This window comes from Dermacentor andersoni, chromosome 2, assembly GCF_023375885.2.
Source record: "Dermacentor andersoni chromosome 2, qqDerAnde1_hic_scaffold, whole genome shotgun sequence".
NCBI classification, from domain to species: Eukaryota; Metazoa; Arthropoda; class Arachnida; order Ixodida; family Ixodidae; genus Dermacentor; species Dermacentor andersoni.
In genome coordinates, this window is record NC_092815.1 from 223787003 (window position 1) to 223813530 (window position 26528).

The 26528-nt window shown below is 45.6% G+C and overlaps 1 protein-coding gene across 8 annotated transcripts in view; it reads left to right on the forward strand.

Annotated features, from left to right (window-relative positions):
* faf (ubiquitin carboxyl-terminal hydrolase-like faf) overlaps nt 1-26528 on the forward strand; it is a 607534-nt gene that overhangs the window by 238311 nt on the left and 342695 nt on the right. For all 8 annotated transcript variants that reach the window (XM_072286629.1, XM_072286626.1, XM_072286628.1 and 5 more), the window contains one exon: nt 4403-4531. In XM_072286629.1, the coding sequence (XP_072142730.1) occupies nt 4403-4531 (129 nt within the window). The remainder of the gene's footprint in view (nt 1-4402; nt 4532-26528) is intronic.

A 26528-nucleotide genomic window follows, 5' to 3' on the forward strand; every position in this document is an offset into this window, starting at 1 on the left:
CGGCTAGGCGTAGAGATGACTCCAGCCGTGGTACCAACGAAGAGGGGTTTATTCCCTGTTATGTAGAAAATGCGCATACAATACAGGAATACGGCACTGGAGTGGCAGTTGCAGACTGCGGGTGAAAGCTCCGGGGAAGTCTGCTCCGCCACGCTGGCTCTTCCGAGCAGGTTCGCCATACAGAAGGGGGCCGCCTTGCTCAGAGGGGCGCGGCACCAAGTGGGTCGTCACGTCCGACAGCTAAGAGCACCGAAAATCAATCTGTCGGGTGAAAGCACCCGCATACCTCCGATGCCGAAGGAGAGAGAAGCCGAAAAGAGGGCGAGAGGGGCCCGCTTCTCGGGCACTGTTCCTACGCGTGGCGCGCGGCGTAACGTGAGCCACGCGCAAGCAGCAGGCTCCACGTCGCGCCGGCACCAGCGGCCGCGGGGAATGTACCCTATCCAAAATAAGGTTTGGAACTGCGTGTCCCCAGTGATCGGGCAAATGGCCCAAAACGCGCATGGACAGGACACACGGGTCCAAAACGTGTCCCCACACCATCCAAGATTGTGTGAACATGTGCCACTGCAGTTAACACATGATCCAAAAGATTTATTCACACGTACCTACAAATTATGTATGGGGCACCCGTCACTAACAGAAGTAATCGGGTCTCTCCTAAGCTCTTCCTATATGGCGGGTTCACAGGAATTCTGCTCGGAGGCACTGCCATGTGATCGGGTCTCTCCTAAGCTCTTCCTCTATGGCGGGGTCACAGGAATTCTGGTCGGAGGCACTGCCATGTGATCGGGTCTCTCCTAAGCTCTTCCTATATGGCGGGGTCACAGGAATTCTGGTCGGAGGCACTGCCATGTGATCGGGTCTCTCCTAAGCTCTTCCTCTATGGCGGGGTCACAGGAATTCTCGTCGGAGGCACTGCCATGTGATCGGGTCTCTCCTAAGCTATTCCTCTATGGCGGGGTCACAGGAATTCTCGTCGGAGGCACTGCCATGTGATCGGGTCTCTCCTAAGCTATTCCTCTATGGCGGGGTCACAGGAATTCTGGTCGGAGGCACTGCCATGTAATTTGGTACACTGCGGAGAGTATTGTCGGAGTGCAGTATGTTCGAATTAACTGTTGCAAATGCTTGCGCGTTCGAATTAGCAGGCGTTTCTGGCTCATTGAAATACACAAATTTTGGCAGTACCACAGCGTCACTTCAAATAAACTGAAAGTTCGAATTAAGCGTGTTCGAATCAACGAGATTCAACTGCATAAGGCACTATCGCAATGCCTGTCACATCAGCTGCTAAAAATCACGTGCGCCAGAGGGTCTCTTGCTGTCACCTTATCGAATTTTCATTGCATACGTGGTTGCAGGTTGTTGACCTGTAGACTTCTTCGCATGTTTAAAGTTGTGCATACCATTGGGCATATACTGCTGTAAATGCCAGTAGTTGATATAATGAAGTAATGGATATAATGAACTAAGTTCGGCTTCTCCTTCAACTTCATCATAATGAGGTTCGAATGTATAATGATATTCTCGATATAAGAAAGTATTTTACTTTTTGTAACATCTTGTCCATGGGACACCATGCATTTAGAACCTCAATATAACGAAATGGGCTTATACATGATTTCAACGCAACGAAATATCACCGCTCCCACGAAGGAATATCAAGGCAATAAATGGAAACTTCTGCAGATGCAGGTGGTAAAATGGTTGAATTATAATTGGCTGCTTGGGACCGTTCCAAACAAGGGGACAGGGGGGAAGGGAGCGAGCTCTTGGTAACGCGATAGAACGCATGCAGGGAGGGAGGACAGGCCTTGCTCTTGTCTCTTTTCTATCACGGCTGTGGCTGCACGTGGCTGTCGGCACGGCTGAGTGCATACAGAGCCTGTGCACCCTGTTTTAGAGGTGATCTGCCTAATGTGCAAAAAGTGGGAGTGCCAAGATGCTGTAGCATCATGTGCGCCGTCTTTCTGCACATTTAGTACCGGATGTTGCGTGAGTTAGAGTTTTAAACTAGTGGAACTCTCATCACACCCTGTCAAATGCGGCAAAGAAACGTACATACATTGCCTTATTACAGAACAAATTGTGGTTCCCAGATGTTCCAATACATCTTGTCCAAATTACTGAATACGGTCATGCATCAAAAAACAGCATCCATGTCTTTTTATGCTCTGTGAAAAATATTTGTAGTGTAGAATGTTATTACCCGGTACTCTTTTCTGTTTTACTAATGTCCTTATTGTTGATCATATTCCTGCGTATGAATGGTGGCGCCTCTCCACTCATGTAAAAACATGAATATAATCGAGTATTTAATTTTATCATCGGGGCAATCGGGGCAAATATTGCTGCCTGGTTGTACTACTTACAACCATTTGTTGAGTTTGCTTCTGATGTTTATCTGCAACTATGTAAGCAGTGTCACACTATTATGCTAATATTTTAAGCAGTGCGATGTCAGTTAAGCTTATCTAACTCATTTATACGTATGGTATGCAAGCTGTTTTATATTATTAATACTAATCTGAAGCTTATCTGCCATGTTACGAAGTTTTGAATGTGCTTTTGTACATTGTTTAGGTACTGCCAACAATGTTTTATTCTTTCTTCTTTTAGGGTTTGCGAGGCTTGTCAAGCACTCGTTTAGACTGCTTTTCTCTCGCCAACCTCAGTTTTCTATGTAAGAAGACTGGAAAAAAAGAAAGACATTATTAGCTTGTAATATTGCATAATGATTTGCAACCACATGTATTAGCAAGTTTGGTTATTTTAACATGTTGGAACATCGCAATTGTGTTGTCAACAGCAAAATATCAGACTAATATCATTATACTAAAAGATTGTGTATTTGGCTCACGTTAACTTCCGAGGTTGTTCCACGATGTTCTGGGGTTGAAGTCCTTTTTTTGGAACTTAGCGATACAACGCTGATGGATGAGTCAGTTTTTTAACCTCGAGGAAAGGCGTGCATCGGGAAGGTCTGGCAACACAGGCTGTCCTTATTTAGCAGCAATTCGTGAATTTAGTCACACAGAGTTATACGATTCTGTAATATGGCAGTAACTATTTTCCAGCCAACTACTGCGTACATCATCCCTCTACCACTCCACATTTTGCATCATCAATGAAGCACAGTGCCTTAGTGAACACCCAGTTGCTTTTCTGATAACTTGTCAAGACGTATTTTTGGGCTAGTTGGTTTATATTCATAGTAAAACAGTCAAGAGACGAAAAAAACGACACAGAGCGCCCTGTGTATGTGTTGTTGTACTTTGTCTGGTCCCTCTGGTGCTGTTTTACTGTGGTTCTGGCAGTTATTGCATAGATGCAAAGCAGAAGTGGTAATGGTTTCGTCTTCGTGTGCTTTCGCTGTGGCAATGTGCGGCGTGCCGCCGAAAGCTCCATTTCGTTCCTGTAGAGCAAACTGCTCTGCAACGAGGGTCTATAGTCGCAGAAGGAGCATTCCTGTTGCACTTAGATTCTTTTGTGCAGTTGCCCCGTCTCCTTTCTTTGTGCTCGAAGTGCACCCTCGCCATCCGCTAGCCCTTTGTGACCGAGAGGCTGGATTTACCACAAAGCTTTGTGGTGCAGTGGATCAGCACACTTTATTGGCAAAATTTCGCCAGCAGCATGAAACCAACACAAAGTTTGCAAAATTAGGCACATATTTTTAGACGAAATATAAACAAATGCTAAGAAAATTTGGAAGACCAAAAATATTTGGAAAATTTGGAGCCAATCAAATATTTGGAAATTTTCAAATACCTAGTTTACAAATCGAATACAAAGATTAAATATACGACATTCAGTGGTATTCAAAATTTGCAGATGTTGCACATCCCAAATTTAAAAGTATTTTCTGCTGTGTCTGTACACACTGATACTTTGACATCTTTTCGTCTATTAAAAGTAGTGAATGCCGTATAAGTGGGGTTCTGCACATATGGTAGGGAGAATCTGCATGCAGTAACTAAACTCCCTTTGATGGCATTTGGTGGCTAGAACATGTTGGCGGACTAGTTGGTTGGGATTCGCGATACACATGGATAGAAATCGCTCGGTTACGTTTGCTCTTGTGTCCTCGTCCGGTGACGCTGCACTCGGGCAATCAGTGCCAGCAAGGCTGAGTGCTCACTTTTCTAATCAAGATATATAGAGGTTGCTGCAGGCACAAAAGAATATATATATATTTTTTTTTCATTTGTGACTTTCCTCATTTTATAGTGCTGCCATGTTTACCAAAAATGTTTTCTTCTGTACACAGTGGGCATGCTTATTTAAAATGTTGTCAAAATATTGGAGGTGGCTCGGAGACCCTTTTTTAGACGGGGTGAGATATATGGTGGCCTTGTTGCAGCAAGAGGAGAGGATTGACACTGTTCTAAATTTCTTTCAGGGCTCACCGTGGAAGGCAGGTGGTGCTGACAGTGCGCTTTCCAAGCCAGGGACGACAGGTGGAAGACCTGGAGATCATTGCCCACACAAATGACACATTGGGTGCAATTCGACGGCAGATCTACACCAGGTTGGTGGCTGGTATCTGGGCTTGATGCTGTTTATTGCAACAGTAGTGTTGCCATTCCATGAAATGCCTTTCAGTGCTAACTACAATCTCAGCATGAAAGCAGAGATATAGTAACTAAGCATTTTTGAGGGCTATGAAAAGGTCAACATTTTTTCTTGCACAAGTTCCCCTAGGACAACACCTGAAATTCACTAAGATCTGCTGAATATCTGCAAACCAAAAAGTCCGCAAGCAGTCGTATGAATCATACTTGCAGGCATTTCTTACGTAACTGTAACGAATTTCAGCGTTCCAGAAACAGACAGACACGATGCAAACATATTAAAAAGATTTATGTCACACACACCCGAAAAAGCTCCTAAAACTAGCTATTTACATAAAAATCTAACTAGACCTTAGGTATATCCTGCCCCTCAGTTCGACTAGCCAAGCAACATGAGATTCCGACTGTAACCAGTAGTCGGCCTAGCATGGCGTAAGACGTCAGTCTGTATGGTTCATACGTGGCTTTAACTTCCAGTGCGAGTGGCAGGGTTGGGGATCCTCCACTGAGAACAGCATGACACAGGACGCGGTCTTGGACAGTTGGGCATTGTGTCGCTGAAGTGGCCAGGTGTTTGCCTACCTGGCACTGGGCAGTGGCCGCTGACAGAAACGTGGGGCTAGACCGGGCCCAGGGAGCAATGCCACAGTGATGTAGTCGGAGTGGTGGTGGTGGTGGTGGAACTTTATTGGAGAAATGTTTGCGCGGTTTATTCCTGGGTGGTTCCCTCTGACAGGGCTCCACTGGCGATCGCGGCTCGCCTGGCCTGGTCGAGGGTTGCCAGTTGGCTTCCCAGGTGTCTGTAGTCTGCGCTCATTCGGAGAGTCTCACCTCCCAAGACCACGTAGTGAGTGTGTATGCTGTGACTTGTGGCGCGTAGCCCGGATGGTCGGTGCATTCATGTGCTTTGTGCGCAAGTATCACTGTGTGGTTGCTGCACCAGGGCTATGCCTGGGACGTATATCTGTCTGGGGAGATTGCGTGTAGACGAGACAAGTGCGGGTATGTGTTTGTTTGCAGGTGGCGCCAGTCCCTTGCCTGGAGTTTATTGAGAGCTTTGTGTGGGGGAGCGTATTGTGTTCTTTCAAGACATTAGTCCTGCAGTATTTGTTGACTTGTGGCTAATAACTCGTGGGTCACTCGTCAGTCTGTAGGGTGCTGAAGAATAGTGCGGTCTGCCGCTTGGCTAGTGAGACCTCGAGCTGCATAGTCTGCCTCTTCATTGCACCACAGGCCTTCATGCCCGAGGCATCAGACGATATCGTGGGTCCATTCTAGCGAGCAGCCCAGGATTCGAATGGCTTTTGTAGGGAGTGTTCCATTCATGTATAAACGACACACCGCTTGTGAGTCCGTAAGGACGCGGACGGACCTTTGCTTGCTCTCGGCGTCGCGAAGTGTGAGAGCGATCGCTGCTGCTTCTGCTGCTGCGCTGCGTGCGGCGCGGATGGAGGCAGAGGCTACCAGGTTCCCCTGATTGGTGACGGTGATTGTGTATTTGGGTCCACGACGTGGCGACGAGGGATACAGGCTAGCGTCCATGTAGTATGTGGTTGGGTCTCTGAAACAGTGTTCGTGCAACATGTGGGCACACGCTGCTCTCCTCTCATGATTGTGGGTGGGGTGCATGTTCTTGGGGATAGGGTCTTCTACAATGTTCTCTCTAATTTGGTTAGGCAGGAGTTGTGTTTCTTCTTTGCAGTACTGGGGTGTCACCGGGTATCCTAGCCGTTGAAGAAGATGCCTTCCCTGTTGTGTCTTGTTGAGGCTCCGTGCTATGAGCATGGCACTTGCTTGCTCCTCAAATGTGTTGTATACTCGTAGCCCTAGTAATTTCTTTCTGCTTGTGCTTGACAGGAGCTCTAAGGCCATTTTGTACGCTATTCTTATAAGTGTCCATGTGCTCGGTCTCACTTTTGCGCTTGACTCGATACGGGAGTGTGTACGTGACATGGCTGATGACGAGGGCTTGTGCCAGTCTTAAGATTTCATCCTGTGGGAAACCATCTTTACTGAGCGCTACTCTGGTGATGAGTGATGCGATGCTTCTTATAACGTGATTTAATTTCTCTGAGGTTACCTTTACGCTGTTGTTCTCCTGGACATGCATACCTAGTAAGTGTATTGTCGGGGCGCGCTTTATAGGTTGCCCGGCAATCTCGAGGTGTATTGGCGGGGCTCGATGTTTCTTAGCGTGCTTTGGCCAGAATTGAAGGTACTCGCACTTGTGTGGGGCACATCTCATTCCTGCTGTGGTTAGGTATCACTCGATGTGTTCGATAGCTTTGAGTAATGTGTCTTCTCTGTCACTGTATGAACTCTTGGTTGCCCATAGGGTGTGGAGTTTCCACTCTGCGTGCGGCTTGGGCTGAAGGCGAGCTCCGGATCTAGCCCCACGCAGTTGCTTTGTGGTACTCCCCAACCCGTAGCGCGGAAATCGCGGCTATGTCGGGTTCGAACGAATAAGGCAACCGGCGGCGTCAACTGTAATAATGTTTATTGCTACCAGCAATAAAGAACACTGGCAGAGGGACGTCCTCTCTGTAATAGTAATCAGTAGGCTTGCCTCGTTGCCTGGGTGGGTCAGGCAAACGAGGTCACTCAAGGGTTGCAGCAGGTGATCTCGTTCCGGCGGCGTAGGTGTTCGGCGTCCAAGAGAGAGTCTACCCCGGTGGCGTGCTTTTATGCCTTTTTACCTTTTGCGAGGGAACGTCCTCCTCGGCCACCGGATACGTTTCCTTTCCCGCAAGCCGGGGGGGGGGGGGGGGTGAGGGTGAGGGGTATGCGCGTCACAAGAGCGACGGAGAAAGGGAGGGCCCGCCGCCCAGTCGTCTCGGCGGTGCTTAGAGTGGGCGTCGTGGTCCACCTGCGCTGTGGCAGTCGGCACAGATAAGGTTAACACTCACATTGCGCGTAACGCCTTGTACTCTGCCGGAAACGTCAAACAGGACCAACAGTGCTGGAGGGTATCCTCCTGCTACAGAAGTTGTAGCATGGCAGAGGGCTCGTCGTTCAGTTCTGGTTGCTCTCTCTCACCGACCGTGGTTGAGGGAGGGTCTGGTTTTCATCCCACTGCTCATCACGTGGCACGTTAGCGTTTCAGGTAGCATACATGTACCGGCCCTCCGATCAGCTTCCCTTTCATGTTCCCGAGCCGGTAAACGAGCGAGGAAACCTTCTCTCGCACTTGATACGACCAGGTCCACCTCGGTGCCAGCGAGGCAGTGAACTGTTTGCCAGAATTGCTGAGAACGTGCTGCCGTCGAAGCACCAGATCGCCCACTTCGTACCAGACGTTTCGATGCAAGCGGTCGTACTGCGTCTTCTGTTGCGCCCTTGCAGTGCGAAGATTACGGCGTGCTTCGTGTAAAGCTTCCGTCACCTTGGCACGTAGGTGGATCGCGTATTGAGCTCATGCTGCCAGCGTGACTGACATTCCACTGCCATCTGTGAGAACTCTATCCATCGGATTCAGCAGCTGTCTCCATGTTCAGAGAAGGAGGTGCATACCCAGTTGAGCGGTTCACTGTCGATCGCAATGGAAACCTGATCTCTGGAAGGTAGGTATCCCAGTCCTTATGTCTTTCAGAGAATGCGACAAGCATGTGCTTAAGGGAGGAGGAGGGGATCAGAAATAACTTCTTTGTTTCTTAACAGAAAGGGCTGAAATTTGGCACACACGCTCTGGGTGTCTACCAACCGGGAAAACCAGGAATTCTCAGGGATTTTGAACAGTCTGGTAAAACTCAGGGAAAACTCAGGGAATTTGCGCTTCTATCATGGAAAATTAGCTGTAATTTTATTGAAAGGGAAAGAAAGTCGCGGTAAAGCTGGCTCGAGTAGGAGTTGCCAGTGTTTAGTCAACGACCGACTTTCCGGACGCCCGATAATTCGGACGGCTTCGCAGCACCACCACGTACCCCATAGAACCTATGTATAATAACGTCTGAAATTTCGGATGCAAGAACCCTTCGCCATCCAATTTTCCAGACTTTTTGCCGTCATGGCAGGTCCAAAACGGTATTAATAAAACCACCACCGCTCTTTTGATTACCTCGTCGCTCCTCGAACCGGCGCTCTCGCACGCACATCCGCTGCCAGCCGTAGCCACCACCGCAGCAACGCTAGGCTTAGGTGCTTCTGCGTTTGCTATTAAGGGGCAACGCGGGTCTTGAAATCGAAAAAAAATAAAAAAAAATGCCAATTTTCAAAAATAGCGATTTTGAAGTCTTCATTGTCCAAAGTATTACCCCACAAAGTATTATTGCTCAATACCTTCTCGAAGTATTAAAAAAACGGCATTTGTAAGCGTCGGTGGGCCGGAATTGAAGGTCCAGCTCGAAAATTTGCCCCAATTTCAAGCCGCCAAAGCTCCGGACGATGCATGGGGATTGCCTCCATCTTGGTCTCGATTGAAAGCTGGTTCCCCTTACTTCATTTTGGCGCCTTTCAGCACGACGAAGGAATTCTGTGAGCGACGGTATCGGTGACGTTTTCGAAGGGTGAAGTTTGGAAAGAGCGACGCTGATTGGGCGAAGCGCGCGCTTCTCCGAGGTGCAGCCCTCCATTGGCCCTGGCACGCACCTCCTCTCCTTCTCGAGCCAGCGCGGCCGCGTGCTGACGGCGTGGTGCCTTCGCGTCATCTGCGTATGCCCAAGGCTTCTCTTTGTGTTGTGCAGTGTTTCGCACCCCACAGCCTCTTTTTGCATCGCTCATGTAAATATTTTCAGCGTTAATTCGCTCTCTTTTACCTCACACTTTTGTTACTACGTTTATTAGCCAGGCTGCCGTGCATACGTGTGTGCGTGTTTTTGTGCTGTTATTCTGATAAGGCGGGACTCGCGTTTGAATTCAAGCACGCGGAAAGTGGTCCGCAAGAGACGTGCTTGGAACAAGACAACTGCATCGTCGAAAACAACTATGGCAGCTTCAGTGTCATTGCAAGCAACAGTACCACCTATCGACGCCGCTGCGCCGGGCTCACCAGTGTTCTCGCAAGCTGCAGTAGCGCGGTCCCCCGGCGCTGCTGCGCCGCACTCACCCAGATCGTCAAGTTTGGTGTTACCACAAGCTATCGTACCACGGATCAACGCCGCTGTTCCAAGCTCCTCAAGAATTTCGGTGTTGCCGCAAGCCACGGCACTGTGGGTCAACGCGGCTCCTTCAAGCTCCTCGAGACCGTCAACTTCGGCATCGCCGGCGGGCACAGCTGGACCAAGCTCGCGTGCGCATCGCATCGACACGTCGTTTTACACGGAGGCTGAGTGTGCGGAGCGCGAAAAACGTGCAGACAACATGAAGTCTTCCTTGACAAAAAAGTGTGTGACTTCGCGGAAGTTCGAGCTTTTAGGCGTCGGCGCGGTAAGTGACGATGACGATTGCAGCATGGAGTACATCATTGTGGACATCAAAGTTTTGCAAACGCTTTTCGTGTCCACACGAAAAGCGTTTACCAGACTATTGAAAATCCCTGAGAATTCCTGGTTTTCCCGGTTGGTAGAAACCCTGAGTGTGTGTGCCAAATTTCAGCCCTTTCTGTGAAGAAACAAAAAAGTTATTTCTGATCCCTTCCTCCTCCCTTAAGCACATGCTTGTCGCATGCTACTATTGAGCTCAAAAAGTGCAATGAGAAACAGTACGGCCTAGCGGTGAGGCTACTCCTCATGTGCTCAAGTTGCGATTTCGCGGAGCGGCACTTTCGTCACCACAAGTCACCGGAGCATCAAACATCACCCCCTTTGAGGTCAACCTCAGGGCAATGAAAGGCATACAAAGTATAGGAAAACGAGTGACAGCCCTCGCTGACTTTTGTGCCACCCTGAACCTCTCCCACCGGGGCCTTCACCACAAGACCTTCAGGGGAAACATGGAAACCATGGTGTGAGCTTGCCAGACAGTAGCTACAGCCACAGAGGCAGCAAGCCTGGAAGTAGTCAGAACCATCTACAAGGACTTCCTCAACCCTGTAGGAAATGTGGACATCATTTTTGATGGCACCTGGAAAACTCGTGGCCACAATTCTAACATAGCTGTGGGGTGCATTATTGAACTTTACACAGGCCTGGTGCTGGACCATGTTGTTCTTTCTCGGTATTGCCGTGGCTGCCAAGGAGCACCTGACCCCGATGATGATGGCTACGGTGACAGGGCTATGACCCACAAGTGTCAAAAAAACATTGACTGCAATGCCGGACGGATAGAGACGGAAGCAGCGCTGATCGTGTTCAGGCGGTCCCTGCAGAAGAATGGGCTGCGCTACACAACGATTCTGTCTGATGTCGACAGCCGCACTTTTCATGCACTCCCTCAAGACAGCGTCTACGGATACTTGGACATTGAAAAAAAAAAAAAAAAGACTGTCTGAACCATGTCCATAAGCGAATGGGGACAGCCCTTCGCACCTTGGTGGAGAAGAAAAAAGCCCAAGGAGAGTCTCTTGGTGGAAAGGGGAGACTTACCCAGGATAAAATAAAAAAGATAACAAACTATTATGGGCATGCTCTGAGGAGCCACAGGCATGACGTCCTTGCAATGCAGAAGGCATTGCAGGCCACACTGTTGCACATGACTTCAATGGACAAATCCCCTGATCACAGTCATTGTCCTGAAGGTGATGACTCCTGGTGCTTCTTCAACCGTGCCCTGGCCAACCAAGAGGAGCCAACACTGCATAAAAACCGTCTGCCAAGGTTTATTCGCAATGCACTAGAGCCAGTCTTTGCAAGGCTAGGTGACCATGCCCTCTTACAGCACTGCAGTGATGGCATGACACACAATGCCATTGAGTGCCTGCGCTCTGTGATCTGGACCCAAAGCTCCAAAAACAGACACGACTCATTTCTGGCTGTGGAAAGGGGTGTTGCTGAAGCAGTGTCACGCTACAATCAGGGAATGACACAAACCAGCAAGGCTGTTGCAGTGCAGCTTGGCTATAGTCCTGCCAGCTCCCTCATTCGAAGGAGCCTTGAAAAGGATAAACAAAGGCTTTACAGGTCTAAGAAAGGTCAAGAGACTGAAAAGATGAAGAAGAGAATGGCCCAGAAGAAGAGACTACGGCCCAGGTCTTGTGTGAACTTGTGAGAGCATTCAAAAACTTCAAAGTGACTTTCTGTGTGTGTGTTTTTTTTTATCGTCGAGTCCCTTTGCCTTATGAAAGGTTTGATAAAGTTTCCATCAATTGGTTTGGGTAAATTTGGTGTTCTTGTGCTCAGCAACACTTGGGCAACATGTTAGAGCCCTAAGGTTTTCCATTTGTTCAATAGACAAGAGCTAGTGGCAGTAAAACTTTAAGAAACTTTAAATGCAATTTTCTCAGCTTTCTTTTTTCGTCAAGTGCTTTTGCCTTACGGAAGTTTTGATGTTTACGTCAACTGATTTCAGTGAACTAGGTATTTTTTTAGTAATATCTCGGCTATATCCTAAAGCTTTCCGTTTCTTCTTAAATGTGACAAAATTTAAGCAACGTTATGTCGAAAAATAAAAAAAGAAGTTTTCAGGACCTTCATCTCCCCTTAAGCTTCTTGCTGCTCTGTGCCATGTTTTTCATTGAAAGAATTCGCCGCTACCAGCATTGGCACCGACTCCGCCTTTGTGGTCCTCGCGATTGGCTTCGTGGCTTCGAAGCTCGGAAAGCACGACGCGTTGCATAATGTTGGTTGCCGAAAGTCAGCTTCGCCTCACTACAGCAGTATTACGCGGTGAAGCTCAACAAGCATGGGTAGGGGCAATTGTCACGGGACACAGTATGTATTCCTAAATTAAACACGCGTGCACCTGCTGCCTCCTGTCACAGGATGAGCACCGATGTGCCTAGTAAGTGTACTGGCTACTGGCAGGCCTTCAGAGCTTTTTCTGATGTGCTGCGGCCGCAAAAGACATGCAGTGGCATACCAACTATTTCTAGTGTGTGTGTGCGTGCTTATATATATATATATATATATTACCATTTACTATTACAATAAGTGAAATAGCCTGGAAGTGCTTCTGTTATAAGTATATTTAACCGACAGGGACCTATTTGTCAATCACACATGGTGAACCATGGGGGCCTGAAAAATAGCTGAATTTCCATTTATCTCTTGCAATTATGTAGCATCTCAAGATGATGCAGGGACAAAAGGCAATGAGTGCGCCCACAGTGGTCTCGGATCTCACCGAGCAGCAGCAGTACAGCGTACATAAAAAGACACATTTGCTACAACGAATTTAAATAATTCAACAAGGAATTGTACTTGCTGTTTAAGTCTACAACATAAATGTGTCGCTAGTTTAGGTAATAGTATTGTCGAGGTTGTAGGCGACAACATACAATCAACATAAATTACTTGCAATATTCACACACATAAAAAAAATTGACTCGCCATCCCAGCCCTGCGACAGTGGGCATCCAGTGAAGCTGTTAAAAACCACCATTACAACTGCTGAGGGGGTTATGCAACGCTTTAGTGCTTTATAACTGTAGTATAGTGTCGCCCCCTGTCAGATCTCTGTGTCATCGTACATGTATGTTTTGTAGTTGTTTAGCTAGATGGCGCGCCCCCTTCTGTCATGTGACGAGCTTGGACCAATCGGGAGGTGTCATCTGGCGTGTGAAGCCTTTATTAGTAATAATAGGCCGCGGGTCGACGGAGTCTTCGTTCCGGTTTTCATCGGGAGCAGTTAGCTCCGAGTCTTCCTCTCTGCGTCGGCGGTCGCCGCGCGTTCGCTGGCCGGGGGCCCCCACTTGCCTGCCGCTGCCGACACAACATCTTTTGGCGACGAGGATGGGATTCCCGCAGCGGTTCCGACCGAAGCCCCGGGAAACCAACGAGCTTCGTAAGTGAAGCGACCCTTCCCGTGTCCGCACGGCAAGCAAACGCCGCTGACGCACTTGTCGCAAGGCTTCCGAGCCTAGGCCTTCTCGCCCCCCTTTGTTCTTCCTTGCCCCATTCCTGCTGCGAGCTCCGGCTTGTTTTCTGCACTGTCTCCTGCACGCTACTGGGCATGGCGTCTGTCACGGCGAACCTTCCCGTTTTTCTGGAATTGCCCGGGCCCCCGTTAATTCCATGGCATCGATGGAAAAAAATTTTTAAGGCCCACCTCGAAGCGGCCGGCGGTGGCGACTGGACGGACGCGCGACGAGGGACAACGGAAGTACTTTGCAGACGAGGAGCAGAAAGCAGCAAGGCAGTTAACCGGCACAACGTCAGCGTCAAGCGAGGCAGCAAGGCAGTCGACCGGCGCAGTGTCATCGTCAAGTGATGCGGTCCCGCCAGTGTCGGAGTTCCAGAAACTCTTGCAGCGGCTTGACCGGCTGTTCGCCGCATCAACAAATGTTCTGGCGGAGAGGCACGAATTCACCAGTCGAAGGCAGTTCGAGGGAGAAGGATTCCTGGAATTCGTGACCGCATTGAAGGAGAAGGCGGTACAGTGCAACTTTGGCACAGCCTACAACGAGCGCGTCCGAGACCAAATTATACATGGGGTAGCGAACGTCAGCGTTCGCGAAAAGTTGCTGGCTCATGGCGAAAGCCTGTCCCTGGACAAGGCAGAAGAAATTGGATGCTCGTTAGAAGCCTTGCATTGAGCGAACCGCGCGTTCGGCTCCGAAAATGTACGAAGAATCGAGGCATCTCAACTTGGCGTTCCGTCGACTTCTTCCGGGGAGCCGCCAAGACGACCGACTTCTGAGAGGCCGCCAAGAGGGCCGGCATTTCGCGCATGGCTCCTCCGGGAACCGTGGTGTATGAGATCGGTGTGGCAGCACGAAACATATTGCAACGTACAGGAATTGTCCAGCAAGAAACCGGCGGTGCAACGCCTGCCACACGTTGGGCCATTTTGCATCAGTATGCCGAAAAACCCGTACTGTTCAACACGTCTCTTCCGCAGAGACGCTGTCTTCAACTTCCGCAGGGCAGCCGTCCGCGTCTGTCTTGACGGTAAGCGCTTTCAAAACTAAAAAAAATTTGGAAGTTCCGGTCGTAGTGAACGGCGTCTCCATGCGACTGCCGGTGGATACGGGAGCGTCTGCCTCATTGATGACGGCCGAAGATTTTGGAAAGCACTTTGGTCGACAGCACAGACTGTCACAAACAACAGTGGACTTGAAAAATTTCTCCACGCAACGCATCGACATTCAAGGCCTTTTCCAAGCCACTGTCCAGTTTGTTCAAAGGTCGTGCTCAGTCACGTTCCATGTAACGTCTACAGAAACATCACTGCTGGGTTTAGACGCCATCCAACGCTTGGGCATACAGATCGACGGTACGTCGCTGACATGTCGTCTACCATCGCTTCCTTCAGTACAGAGCCCCACAGGTGTGCCTCTGGGTTTTGATCACCTTTCCAGTGACGAGTTGGGTCTCGTCAACAACTTTGTGCACCGAATTCATCGGCAGCAAGATGCGAAACCAGTATCTTCAAAGTTGCGCCGACTACCCCTGGCTCTCCGTGACCAGGTCACACATGACTTGCGACGTCTCGAGGACTGCGACGTCATTGAGCGCGTTGAGGCTTCTGAATGGGTGTCTCCACTCGTGGTGGTGCGCAAGAAGGATGGAACCATGTGGCTCTGTGTAGATCTACGGGAACAGGACAGTCTTGTGCCTCAAGTTCAAGAAAGGGTCTTGCAGAAACAATGGCTGACTAAACAGTACGTAGACAAACGTAGAGGTGCTCAGGCAACTCGTGTCAAGGTGGGAGACACCGTCAGAATTAGATTTAACAGGAAAGGATTTTTTAAGTACAGTAAACCTCGTACAGCCAAGGCCCAGATAGGACCATCTACTTTTCTACTCAGTGATGGGAAGACGTGGCATGTGTCTAAGTTAACCCTAGTGATAAAGGATTCAGCAGATAGTACATTGTGTACAAGTGATAGAGACTTTTTGTACTCATATTTAAACCTGGATAGTCATTCCGATGACTCGTCTGTAGTGACAGCGTCTTCTCATAGTTATAAGCATCAGCTAAGTAGTTCGTCTGACTGTATCACTTCCGAGTCTGCACAGTCAGGAGTCGTCTCTGATTCCGTGGGGGAATCGGTAGCCTCCCAGGACTTGTTGGGACATCGAGAGGAGCTTCCTGGGCAACCCTCTCCAGCCTTGAGCGACACCCATATTCAATTGTCCAACCCGGGGGAGGGAAATAGTAGTGGGACGACTAGGTCTTTAAAGTCGACCGATACGCGTCGCAACCCCCAAAGTTCTTCTGAGGTACGCACGCGTCCTCATCGTGACAGAAAACGGCCTCCGTGGCTCGATGATTTTGTTTTTGTAGTGTAGAGCGTATTTCCGCCTTCGAAATGCCACGGCTAGGGGCCTCGTTGTGACATTTAGGGGACAGTCCACATGTTTCATTAACACAGGTATGAAGTGCTCCATGTTGCGGCGCAGTGAGTTTTGTGCCGTGTTCCTTGTCAGACTTTGTTTGAGTGACTGCCTGTGTTTTGGTGCCCAAGACTGGTGCGCGTGTATGTGAACTTGGGCGGGGACGGACTGAATTTGTTGTGGACTTAAGTGCGTGCTTTGTGTGCGACTGGTGCGCGTGTGTGAACGTGGGGGAGAACGAACTGAAATTGCCTTTGGACTTAAGTGTGCGTCTTGTGTGCGCGTTTCACTGTATGGTTGCTTTGTTTCCAGGGGGGGGATGATTTAGTATAGTGTCGCCCCCTGTCAGATCTCTGTGTCATCGTACATGTATGTTTTGTAGTTGTTTAGCTAGATGGCGCACCCCCCTTCTGTCATGTGACGAGCTTGGACCAATCGGGAGGTGTCATCTGGCGTGTGAAGCCTTTATTAGTAATAAACGGCCGCGGGTCGGCGGAGTCTTCGTTCCGGTTTTCATCGGGAGCAGTTAGCTCCGAGTCTCCCTCTTTGCGTCGGCGGTCGCCGCGCGTTCGCTGGCCGGGGGCCCCCACTTGCCTGTCGCTGCCGACACAACAATAACACCCTTCCCACGCACTCAATTTCCACTAGATTTGATATCTGTTGAGTTCACAGTTATTCCAGGGCAATGGTATAAATTCTTTGTTCGCAAAACACATTCATAAAGCTCCGAATAGCTTACATGTGTAATATACTAAAAACATAATTAGTTCTCTATCTTTGAAGTTTAATAATGCGCCCTTTATTTTCGCCAAATATAAACAAAATGTATTCTTTAGTTCATGGAGGACATCACTGAAAGAATGACAGAAGGTGTTATGACGCATGAAAATGAGGGGAAAAAAACGACGGCTCATTATTATTTACGCTTTTAACCGGACCAGGAACGTAAAATGTTTGTTACACATTGCAGTTACAATGGCCCCCCTCCACATTCCACAAAATATGACCCTGTTGTAAACTACAGCTATGTCGAAACACCAGGAAGCATAATTGATAGCGACCATATCACACGCTCTAATGCTTGAATAAGAAAATTTTTACAAAGGCGGTATTTTATCCAACCACTTTGCACAGGAAGTTTCCATTGGGCACCACCAATTTTCACTAAATTTAGTCTTGGCGGCTTTTATAGTGCTGCCAGAGCAGCAGGCTCAATTCTTCTGCTTTCGTTAGACACGCTCAAACACGCTGGAGTGCTTGCTTGCTTGCATACGTAATTTATTACGAAAGCCATCTATTTTGAACTTCACCTCCACATCACCCATTAATTTGTCCTTACAGTCACCAAACCTAACGAAGCTGCCTTCTTTAGTTCAGTGAGGACACCAGCCAAAACTAATATATCACTCATGACAAAGAAAAAAAAAGGGTTCAATGATTATCCTTAACACTTCTCGATAACCACACATTTCACTTGAAATGCTGCCTATTCCTTTCAGGGTGTCTACCAACCGGGAAAACCGGGAATTCTCAGGGAATTTGTGCTTGTATCAGGGAAAATTGGGTGTAATTTTTTTTAAAGAGAACGAAAGTCGCGGTATTGCTGGCTCGAGTAACAGAGAGGAATCGTGAAGAATCTACATTGACGCCGTGTCGTCGGCTGGAGGAGTTGCCAGTGTACAGTCAACGACCGGATTTCCGGACGCCCAATAATTCGGACAGCTTTGCGGCACCATCACCTACCCCAAAGAGTCAGTGTATAAGAACATCTGAAATTCCGGACGCAAGAACCCTTCGCAGTCCGATTTTCCGCACTTTTTGCCGTGACCGTCAGAAATCTCATTAATCGAAGCCACCACTTCCGCCATTTTGATTACCTCGCCGCCTCTAACTGGATCTCTCGCACGCAGATGCGCTAGCAGCAGTAGCCACCACCGCGGCAACACTAGGCCTAGGTGCTTCGACATTCGCTACCGAGCTCCTTGCTATTCGACGCCGTGTTTTTTATTAAAACAACTCGCCGCTGTCAGCAATGTCATCGACTCCGCCTTTGTCATCCTCGTAATTGTCTTCGAAGCTCAATAAAGCACGACGCGTTGCATAATGCCGGTTCCTGAAGGTCAGCTTCGCCTTATTACAGTAGTGCTTCGCGGTGAAGCAGAACAAGTGTGGAAAGGGGCAATAGTCACGGTACTAAGTATGTGTTCCTTAATTATACACGCATGCACCCGCCATCTCCTGTCATAGTATGAGCACCAATATGCCTGATAAGTATACTGGCAGGCATTCAGAGCTTTTTCGGATGTACCTGTGGTGATTTGAGCCCAAAAGGACCCCACACCAGGTTTGGCCATTTTGAGCTGACAAGCGCAGAGCATACATTACGTGATAACAGTCGTGTTTGCAAAGTATTACATCGCTACGCACTGCGGAAAGACCTGAAAGTTCAAACCGAACGCCGTTTTCCCTTCTCCTCGCGGCTGCTGCGCACCAAGCCGGAGGATGACGTACACATGCTAGTGTGCCTACGTACACATGTTTGCACCGTGACGTCGCTCGTGGTGACATGTGACTTCATGCATTATTCAAGGCAAGATCCTTTATTTGTGTAATATATTGCTTGAATACACGAATTAAAGCTTAGAGAAATAATAAAACACACGAACGGAATGTCTGGATGTTTTTGTTTTACTTCACACCGCAGCAAGAGTACTTGCATTTTATCTGCTTGTTCCTATGTCATGCAATCGCCCGCACATACACCAAAAGTGTGGGGTCATGCTCTTTGATCTGCTTGTGTCTGCCTCAGTATTCGTGTAACACTGACTTACACAGCTTGTCAGGTGCCCTCGTACACAGTGCACAAAATCGTGTGCTGCACGAAACGAGACAATCACAACAGCTCGAGCTCGACACCATCAGCACAAGTGTACAGCGCCACAAAAGAAAAAAAAAAGAGCAAGGAGAAAAAAAAATGAAAGCGGGGGCCCTTGTATTTGCCACGCGATCCTCGAGGTCCAGTGTAGGAGAACGTAGGGAAGGAATTTCGCTTGCGGAGGTTAGATAGGGTGAGTGGAGAGAGTGTTTTGCTTGGCAGTGTTTCTCGTCTACCATTTTATTTTATCTTCCCTCTTATATGTGACACTCACCTCCTTAATTCATGGGTTGGCGGCACTAAAATATTTCTTCGGCTATTAATGAGCCAATTTGAAAATTTTTTTGCGGCAGAACGCTCCCTACAGGACACGTAACGACTTCCAGCGCATGAGCAAAATTTGTTATGGGGCCTGGTGAGGGGAAGTAAAATACATGCATACATTTTTTCGAACTGCCATATTTTTCAGACGTTTTCGCGGCCCTAGAGAGTCTGAGAAATTAGATGTTGACTGTACAACTGACCGAGAGGATGTTTCAAATAGTTTGTGGGGCAAACGCACAGCAGAAGGAAGACGAGAACAGAAAGGACCTACGCATTGAATGAATGGGAAAGGAAGCATGCCACTGCTTCTTTGAAGGAGCTTGAGCTCACACAAAAAAATAAAGTGTTGGCTGATGCCAAGATGCAGGTGCCCCTTATGCAAACAAAATAAATCCTTTAAAAACGCAACACTGAGACGTTGTGCGTGGGCTGACAGTATGTGAGAACAGTTGAGGTTTACTAAAAAGCTGTTGTAAGAGAGAATATCACTTGTGAGAAAGTTCTGGCCTCATATGAATGAGCTTGCTATCAAATGAAAGAAATAGCTCATATTGAAAATATTTGCTTCTACATGCATCTTCTTTTTATTTGTATTTTAGAATGTTCAAGTCGATTCGCACTGGATTTTACCTTTTCTTTGGAAGGTATTTTATTTGCTATGCATTTCACCAACCCCTCACTTCTGTTTTCTTTATACCACTCCTTACTAATAAAACTGGATTAAGCAGTCTTTCTTTGTTTTTAAGATACTTACCAGAGAGTAACAGCATCGGGTGACATAGTGTCAGCCCGTCTTGAAATAAAACAAAGTTCTCTTTCACTCAGAGATTTTTACGAAGCCATTCAGGGAAAACCTGGAAAACTCAGGGAATTTGAAAATGTCAACTTGGTAGACACCCTGTCCTTTAAAGTATAAAGTATCTCTTGAGACGATAGCAGCAGCGTAATAATTTCGAACACTTGTTCACCATTTTTTAATGCTGTATTTGATCAACATGCATTTTCCATAGCACATAAACTTGACGTATTGTTTCCCATATGTTCGCACAATTTTATCTCAGTTGGTATTGTAATCATGCAAGCGCAGCAGTCTAAGTCTTACACCGCTCGTGAAACAGACTAGTAAGGCTATGGACCACTTGCATACCTATTCTACTTGAAAATGTTCATTTAATCAACCCATTTGGAGCATTGCCGACACCTTATTCATACCAAGCCCCTAATTTCCCCTAGAAATAAACAAGATGCCTTGTTTAGCTCACCGAGAACACCGGAGAAACAAACTGCGAATCTCGAAATATCCTCTTCAGTCACAGCATAACATTTGCGAACGCAACTTATTTTTGCCATTACTGTGTAGTGGTTACATAGAATAGACAGTGAACATTAGGCTTTGAATAAATTGCACATTCTGCTCTTATAAGGTACACCCATTCCACTTCTCAGTGAAATGTATCGCTTCAAACGATCGCTTTCAGGAAGGCGTTGCCCTCTTTGACGTCCCTTCAAAGAGGGCCTTCATGAAAGTGAAGTGGGGGGTTTCAGTAGTAATCGCAAAAGATTATTTCTTCCCTTGTTGTAATGCTTGGGCCCAATAATTAACCTTTACAAGTTATTTGAGCGCGTGATTCAATATATTTATTGAAGAAACAGCATGGTTCACTGTACAATTAATGAATATTAGTTACTATCTATTTACGATGGGTCACTATAAAATTCAGAGGCATTCTCCCGCCTTGACTTGCCTTCTATATGGAGTCTCAAGCACCTTGGGATAAAATTGATAGAAATAGCTCATCTTGGAAAATATTTGCTTCTGTATGCATTTCGTTTTTATTCATTTTTGAAAATCTCTCGCTATGAGTTTTATGCATTTTTTCCAATATATCTTGCTTTCGCTGTGCATTTTACTAACTCCTCCATTCTGTTTTCTTTTTGAATAAAATAAACACTACCCCTTACTATTTAAGCTGGATTAAGCCGTTTTTTTTTTTTAATTTTTTAGCATGCTTACTAGAGAGTGACACCATCGGGCGACATGGTGTCAGCCCGTCTCTTGACATAAAACAATGTTCTGTGTCGCTCAGGGAATTTGGCACTGGCACTCGGGGAAAACCTGGAAAACTCAGGGAATTTCAAAACGTCAACTTGGTAGACGCCCTGACACTGCACATTGCAATAAAGAGTCAAATCTAAAATTTCATTAGGATGTCTTCATTAGCTTTTGTTTTATAAGAATTTGTAAGTTCCTTGCTTGTGGAAAGCCTGGCACAGTAACGAAAAACGATAGGGAGCTGGGAATACTTTGCATGTTTGCCCAAATGTCTAATCTACACCAAGACGGTGTTCGATTTTTTTTTTTTAGTGCTATAATAATTTTTTGCTCAACATAACATGCACATGACTGTGCTTCACTGCATGGTGCCATGTAATTATTGTGAAATAATTAAATAATGGAAAGATAAAGAAACATTTCAAGACTGTCTTTAAGTATAGCACAGCTTGTGGATTGCAGCAATACAAACTGGACCAAAATCGGTCCAGCCATTGTTGTGCTACGCTTTCCATGAGCGAGGTGATTGACAAAAAAATGCAATTGAGAAAAGTGGCTGCAAAGTTTTAAAAGCACTGCAAATTTATTAAAAAGCACCAGGGCTGTAATATCTTAAATCATTGCTGTCAGGCATCTTCTTACACCTTTGCCTCTTTCTTTGGTGGGCTTTGGATGCCTTCTTCAGGTGTTCTTTATCGTTTTCCTGAGCCCTCTGGAGTAGTGCATGACCACCATTTTCACAGCCAGACCGAGCCTAGTATCACAGTGTACACCAACAGAATGCTGTTGGCATCTTGGGCACAGAGTTTTAGCGATCAAAGTTCATTGCGGAAACCTGCACAATAATGAACTCACAGTCACAAGGGGCCGAAATTTGTTCTTGGCCTTGCTGGTCCATCAAACTGAACTTCCACTCAGTTGCAAACACTGCTCAAAGGGAGTCGCGAACGCTGCATGCCTGCGCTTCTGCATTCACCGCTGACATAAAACGCAGCTCGAGGCGCGTCTGAATCGTGCGACGTGCAGGCGACGATTCGTCTGGTGAGCCTTGAGTCGCCATACTGTATGTAGCTCGTCGACGGTTGAGGCTCACTCACAGGCTGTGTGTCCCTGTCGCACCACGATGCATTGGAAACGGTATACCGTCTCTGCCGGCGATGGTGACCTTCGACCCGCGTCGCCTCCAAAACAACGCGATCTCGGTTGCTGACTTGCGCGGCTATATGCACAGGTTCAACAGTCTCCGTTTCAGTTTCAGTTTATTATTCTTTAAATACAATGCATTGGTAAGATACAATATAGTACAGACGAGGGTCCCAAAGTCAAAGACTGCAACGGGACCCTTGGTTAATAATAACAATGTAGAGATGTATTAAAGAAGAGCAAGCTGGTCCAGTTTGAATTGCATTAGAATAAATCCAAAGAAGGCGAAAGCAGTAATATTTAGAGCTAAAAATAATATAGTCAAAACATGCCATGCTGTCAGATGCCAAGACCAAGAAGTTCAAGTAGTGAATGAACACAAAATTCTCGGGGTTACGTTTTCTTGAAACTTCAGTTGGGATAAACACATAAAAGATGTTTGTAGAAAATTAGCCGCAGTGATGGGAATCTTATCTCATTGCCGACATCTTCTTCCAACACAGGCCAAAATCCAAATTTATCATGCACTGTTTGCTTCATATATTAACTGCTGTGGTCTAGTATGGGCTATAACGACAAAAAGAAACGTTGCAAAGATAGGTGTACTTCAAAAGAGGATCATGCGACATATTGCAAACCTTGATTACCAGTCTCCCACGCGGAGTGCTTCTATAAGCTACAATATGATTAGTGCAAAGACGGGGAATGCGGGAGGTGGAAATTCAAGACGATGAGCAAAACGTGAACAAGGTGAATGCAGGAGCCAACGTTTCGACAAGTGGACTTGTCTTCTTCACGGCGCAAAAGAACTGAGAACGTATTTTCTATCCAAAGAATAAATGACTATGTATGTTTGCCTTTTGTTTTGCAAGTACTGTTTCACATGAACATGTATGTATTCTGTTTTCTTTATATTCTGGTGTTCTAAACTTTTGTTTGTATTGTCATATGTTCACAACTATAGATAAAGTTATTACGCACATCTTGAAATCATATGCTGTAGATTTATTAATTAATTGCCCTTATGCTACTGTGTAATTCATTGTTCTTCGCATTTCTTGATGTCATGGACACTACTTGTTGCTGTACATCAATACTGCCTTGTAGAGGGGGTCATGGGCCTAGTCAAGCTGTCGAGACAGCTTTTAGCTCTTGACCCTTTCCAGGAACTATTATTTCTGGAAAAATAAAAGTTGAATTAAATTGAATTGAATTGAACTAACACAAACGAACACAATTGCGAAAATACAACATCGAAAAATAATATAAATGAAAACGAATTGTATTTATATAAGCCTGTAGTGCATAAAAAAAACTATCAATACATACGAATGACAAATATAGTGTAATGAATGACGTAATCTTAGTTACACATATAAAACAGCTTAAGAGCATTAATAAATGTATGAAAGGATGAAGATTTAATGCTAACGGGTAAACCATTCCACAGTTTTATAGCAGCAAACGATGATGTCATTTTTCCATAGTTAGAATGAACCATAGGTAGTAGAAAATTAGAGTTACGTGCAAACCCGGTATTATTGTTATTGATGAGGTGCCTGGAATCAATGAATTGGTATGAGAGCTGTTTAGTAAGTAATTTATAAAACATAATTATTAGATGATATTTGAACAAGTTCGTTACAACAAGAATGTTATTTTGACGAAGTACTAGGGTAGCACTCATGAAAAACCCACTATTAATGATAATGCATATTGCTTGGTTTTGTAAGTGCTGAATAGATGAGATATGACAGTTATATGTGATTCGCCAGGAAACAATGCCATAATTAATGCGACTGTGAATGAAGGCAAAGTATAATGCTAATAATGCGTCTTTAGACAAGTATGGTCTTGATTTGATTAATGCTCTAATACCGAACGTACACTTTTGCTTAATAAAGACAACGTGTTGAGAAAACTTAAGGTTAGAATCTAATTTGATGCCCAAAAATGATACACAATTAGAGGCGAGAATGTGATGGCCATCTAGAGTTATCTCAGGTAAGCCAGGTAGTATTCTTTGGCTAGATCGAAAAATCATGAATTGAGTTTTTGAAGGATTGATAATTAATTGAGTGGACGAACACCAAGCAGCAATATGGTCAAGCTCATTGTTTAGTTTAAGGATTAAGGTTGTTAAAGAATTGTTACGCAATGAGATAGTAGTATCGTCTGCATATAGTACACAATGTGCCGACTTAAGACAAGTGGGTAAATCATTAATATAAATAGAGAATAATAAGGGACCTAGTATGGAGCCTTGTGGTACACCTTGGTTAATAACTTTAGTATCAGAATAACCACCTCCAAAAAAAAAAAAGAAACTGTTTGTTCTCTATCATGTAGGAAACTTTTAGGAGTTTTAGTACTGGACCGGTAATTCCCAGGGCTTCTAGCTCAGTAAAAAGTATGTTATGATTAATTGTATCAAAAGCTTTAGTGAAGTCAAAGAATACCGAACCAACGAAGTTACCCGTATCAGTCGAATTACGAATGTAGTCGGTTAGAGATATTAAAGCTAAGTTAGCCGAACTGCCAGAGCGAAAACCAAATTGAGAGGATTGCGTGAAATTAAATTTTTTTAAGTAATTATTTAGGCGCTTACAAAATAACTTCTCAACCACTTTACTAATCGACGACAGAATAGAAATAGGACAATAGTTAAACACTGCCATTTTATCACCTTTCTTATGTACAGGAATAATCTTAGCCCTTTTAAGCGAAGTGGGAAAAATACTACATTTTAAAATATTATTAATTATAATACAAAGTGTATCAGAAATAGGCGGCGCAATAAGTTTTAGACGAAATAAAGAAATGTTATCTAAGCCAGGGCTAGTATTCTTTAGAACTAATACCATGGAATATACCTCATCTGCAGTTACGGGAAAGAGAAAAAAATAAGGATTGCAGTGATAAATGGGATAAGTAGTAGTCGTATGACGACTTCTGTATATATTATACAAGTAGTCACTGAAACTACTTGCTACGCTAGAAGAATCAGTATGAGTTTTATTATTGTAGTTTATTTTATCAGCAGTATTACCGGACTTAGGTAAGTTCATGTACGCATTAAGAAGTTGTCATTGTTTTTTGGAATTGTTCTTGTGTTTTGTAATTTCATGGTCGTAATACTGTTGTTTAGACTGCTTTAGCAAGTTATTCAGAATGTTGCAATAATTTTTATAGCATGCCGCTAAGCGCACATTAAAAGGTTTCTTTTTAGTATTTTTGTATAGGTTTTCTTTTTTTCTCATACTAGTCAGTAAACCTCTCGTTATCCAAGGGTTACCGGGAAACTTAAGATGTTTCTTGCATCTGACGGTAGTAGTGTTAGCGCGAACGGCCTGTAAAAAGATGTAACAAAATTTTTCAAGAGCTTCATCGGGATCGTGCAGGAAGTTAATTACAGACCAATCAGTAGTTGTTATAGTGCTAACAAAGCTATCTCGGTCAAAATTGGAGTAAAAGTAGCAAGGCTCGGATTGAGGTATTTTGGCCTGAAAGGAGACGAATATCGGGAAATGGTCTGTGATCCGAGTATCTATGACACCAGAGTTTGGAGTTGGCGCGATGTTAGTTAGAGCATGGTAAAGAAGCGTGTTGGTACTATGAGTAGAACACTTAGTAGGAGAGATAATTAATTATTCCAGTCCGAAACCAGCAAGACAGTCTGTATAAGCTGTTACACTTCCGTTGTCGACATCAAGTAAGTTGATGTTAATATCACTGACATTTAGGACTTGCTTATGTTCAAGAGAATTTTTTTTTTTTTTTCAAAACTATGCAGAGTTCACCCAGAAAATCTGGAATAGATGAAGGGGAGCGGTATACACAATCAAGAATAAAACTGTTACGATTATGCGAATTCAGCTGTAAGTCAGTTACAATCCATGCCGATTCACAATGATTTACATTAAGAAAAAGGTCAAGCCTACGCTTATATTTAATATGAGGTGAAACAAATATGGCGGAACCACCGTATCGATACGAAATACGATGGCGGTATTCTGCTTGGTATGGACAAAAATCGTATAAATTGCTATCAGCATTGTCAAGCCATGTTTCCGAAATGCAAATAAATGAAAACGAAGGATTAAGTGAGTCAGTAAATGCAGAAGTGGTATCATGGTTCTTGCGCAAACTTCGTGCATTGATATGAAGAATAGAGATATTAGAAGATGTGAGCAATGGTTTGACTTCGGCTGGTGATAGCAAAGACATGATGAAAAGTATTCAGGGACGTG